Below are 3,757 nucleotides of genomic sequence, written 5' to 3'. Positions count from 1 at the left end.
GAAGAAAAATATTCATTCATGAATATCTCTTCTTTTAATCGTAAATGTAATAAAGAAAAGTATTATTTCCTTAATACAGCAATGAATATAAAAAGAAAATATATTTATGATGATAATAATATAACCCTTGTGGGGAATAATATAAATGAAAATAAAAATAATATATGTGAAAAGGCAAAAGAGCAATCATCTCTTTTGAACCTGAATATTCGGAAGGAAAAAAATGAACATGAATGTTTTATAAACGATGACATATTTATATCTACAATAAAAGAAAATGAATTAAATAATATACATATTAATAATAAAACGTGCAGTTTACAAGACGTGGAATATTCTAATGTTCATTTGAAAAATAAATTTTATAAAACATATATTCATTCATACGATAATAAAATGTTAAGTGTAGATGAAGAAGGTGAATATGATCGCAACGAAAATATTAATAGAAATGAAAGTATAAATATTGTAAATACGAGGGGAGATATACATGAAAGTATACATGATGTAAGCCATAATTATGAGGGAAACCTTACCAATAATAATAATATAATAGAAAGTGACATATTAGAAAATAATATAAAAATAAATAGCAATATTACTAATAATAATGTTATTAATTCTTCAAATCAAGATAATGATGTTCATGTAAATGTCTCGTCACAGAATAACTATGTGGAGAAAAAAGAAGAATGTCAACAAAAAGAAAGAGCAAATGATAGTATAAATAACATAAATAGTGATAATAATAAAAATGATATACATAATGATGATAATATAAATAATGTAAGTAATAATAACAATATAAATAATAATGACAATGTAAGTAATAATGACAATGTAAATAATAATAACAATATAAATAATAATGACAATGTATATAATAATGACAATGTAAATAATAATAACAATATAAATAATAATGACAATATAAATAATAATGACAATGTAAATAATAATGACAATGTAAATAATAATGACAATGTAAATAATAATGACAATGTAAATAATAATGATAATGTAAATAATAATGACAATACAAATAATAACAATGATATTATTAATTCATCTAATGTAAGTTCAAGAGAAGGAGAAAATGAACATAATAGTAGAGAGATAAGCAATATGAACAGTAGAGGAATAAGTTTTATAGAAAATGATCATAGTAATGTATCGAATGAAGATGATTTAAATTATTATGTTATTACTATAAGGGAGCTAAGAAATAATGATATAAATAGAAGAGATGAGGATAATATAAGTATTGAAGATGAAGATATATATTCTTTTACAAAATGTTTTATTAGTAAAATATTAGGTTATGATATAAAACCTGACTTAGAAGAATATAATATGAATAAAATAATAAGAAGTCTTTTATTTATCTTAATGTTATTTATTTTATTTTGTACTGAATTTCTTTTTGTTTATAATAATTTATTAAAAATAAAAGTAGATAGTAAATTAGTAATGATTGAATCTAATTATAATCCAACTTTTGTATCTAATTTTTTATATCAATTTAATGAAAATGATTTAAAAAAATCATTAGTTACAGAAAATATAATAAAAGAAGAAATAGGAAAAGGGAATTTTATGTTATATAATAATATGTGTGTAATTATGAATAAATTAAATATAAATTGTAATAATTTTTCAGATTATTATAAAATTAATGATAATAATGAAAATACAGAACATCTTATAGAAAAAAGTATTAAAATTTTTGAAGAATTAAATAAAAAAAAAATTTTTGTATATAAAATGAAAGAATCTTTATTTTCTAAATGTAATGATGTCTCCAATAAAAATTTAAATAATGATGATAATTATATATTTATTTATGTTTCTGAAAAGAAAATTTTAAAAATTAGTGTTTTATTTTTGATACTGACCATATTCTTTTTGTGCTTAAGAATAGCATTAATAATATCAAGGATCCTATATGATATCATATTATTTATATATATGAAAGGATTTAGATTATCTATAGAAAGTAAAAAAAAATATCTATCGAAATATATATGGTCCCTATCTACCTTATATTTATTAGAAATTATATTAGGTGATGAATGTATAGTATGGTGGCTTCATGATATTGATCCAATTTTTAGTTATCACTTTCAATATTTTATATGGATCATATCTTTATTTTGCTTTGCAACCTATGTTCTTCATAAAATTCTTAAAACATGTGCATCTCGTTGGGATAATACGAATGACAGGGAAAATATAGACAACCATGGTAATAATACGGATGGTAATACTTTATTTGGTAACCCTATATCTATAAACCCATTAAATGATAGCCCTGAACCAAGGACCACTAGATATGAGAACTCTCCAAATGTAAACCTTACTACAACAACTACTACTAATAATAATAATAATGATAATAATGATAATAATGATAATAATATTAATAATAATAATAATAATAATAATAATAATAATAATAATAATAATAACAATAACAACGTTTATACTGAATTTCCAAACAACACGAACAATAATATAAACTACACTTCTATATCTGTTTCGTTAAAATGTGTACACGATTTTCTCTATGGAGCTAATATTATGTTTGCATGTATCTTCTTATTATTAAATTTGAGTAAAGTTCCCGTAATTACAATTATAGTTACATCTGTAGTTTTATTTATAGATATATTAAATGACACATATTTGGAACAGGTTCATTTAACATCTACAATAACTAATACGACGTTTCAGAGGCCAAGACGAAAAAGATTTTATATTATTGAAAATAAGAAAAAGAAAAATTTTAAGAATATATTTTTAATGAGAATAAATGAACATACCTATCGAGATGTAACCGTAGATACAATAAATAAAAAAGAAAGGAAAAATAAGGTTAACAATCAAATATCTTTTAATCATAAGAATAAAAATAAATACTGGGATAATAAAAATGGTATATTTAACATACGTAATATCATAAACAATAAGTATTTAAACAAAAAAAAAAAAAGTTTAAAAAAAACAGTAAATAAAAATAATGAAAATGATATCCAAGATGAAATTAACAATAATAATAGTAATAATAATCTGCCGGAAAACTATGAACTTAATAATTCAATTATAGCAACATATGAATATTGTGAGATATGTGACGAACGAAATAAAAATGTAGTATTACACCCATGTATGCATGGAGGTTTTTGTGAAGCATGTATTAGATGTATGATATTTAATTCTTTAAAATTAAAAGATACATATCCCTGTTGTCCTCTGTGTAGAAATCCTATTGAAAATGTCTATAAAATATCTTATGAAGATGATGAAAGGAAGGTTCAAGCTACTAATATACTAACCATCAAAAGAAAATGAAAGTATGAAAAAAAAAAAAAAAAAAAAAAAAAAAAAGTATAAGGAAGAAATATGTAATATATATCATTAATAATAATAAATTCATTAATAGTAATAAATTTATTAATAATAATATTTTCACGCATATAATATATTCATTAATATAGTATATCTTTTTCATAGCTTTTATAAATATTAATATATACTTAAATATATAAATATATAATATATTTCTTACCATTTGTACTACTATTATTTCCTTCTTTCATTTTTTCTTTTTTTTTGTTCTAAATTTAATATAATATATATATATATATATATATATATATATATATATATATATTATATTTCATAATTGAAGTTGTTACATAAACCTTTATAAATTTTTTTTTTTTTTTTTTTTGATTTTAATTTGTTTTACCGAAAA

The 3,757-nt window shown here is 20.1% G+C and overlaps 1 protein-coding gene across 1 annotated transcript in view; it reads left to right on the top strand.

Annotated features, from left to right (window-relative positions):
* The window catches only part of PRSY57_1208100 (zinc finger protein, putative), a gene marked incomplete at both ends in the record, with an annotated part of 3,396 nt that extends 45 nt beyond the window's left edge, over positions 1-3,351 (top strand). Inside the window, one exon of the mRNA XM_012908511.2 lies at positions 1-3,351. This exon is cut by the window's left edge and continues 45 nt beyond it. Coding sequence (XP_012763965.2) covers positions 1-3,351 — 3,351 coding nt within the window.
* Positions 3,352-3,757: the final 406 nt, after the last annotated feature.

This window comes from Plasmodium reichenowi, chromosome 12 (genome assembly GCF_001601855.1).
Source record: "Plasmodium reichenowi strain SY57 chromosome 12, whole genome shotgun sequence".
Classification (NCBI taxonomy): domain Eukaryota; phylum Apicomplexa; class Aconoidasida; order Haemosporida; family Plasmodiidae; genus Plasmodium; species Plasmodium reichenowi.
Note: the sequence above shows the minus strand (reverse complement) of the source record. Positions and strands in the feature narration are given on the sequence as shown.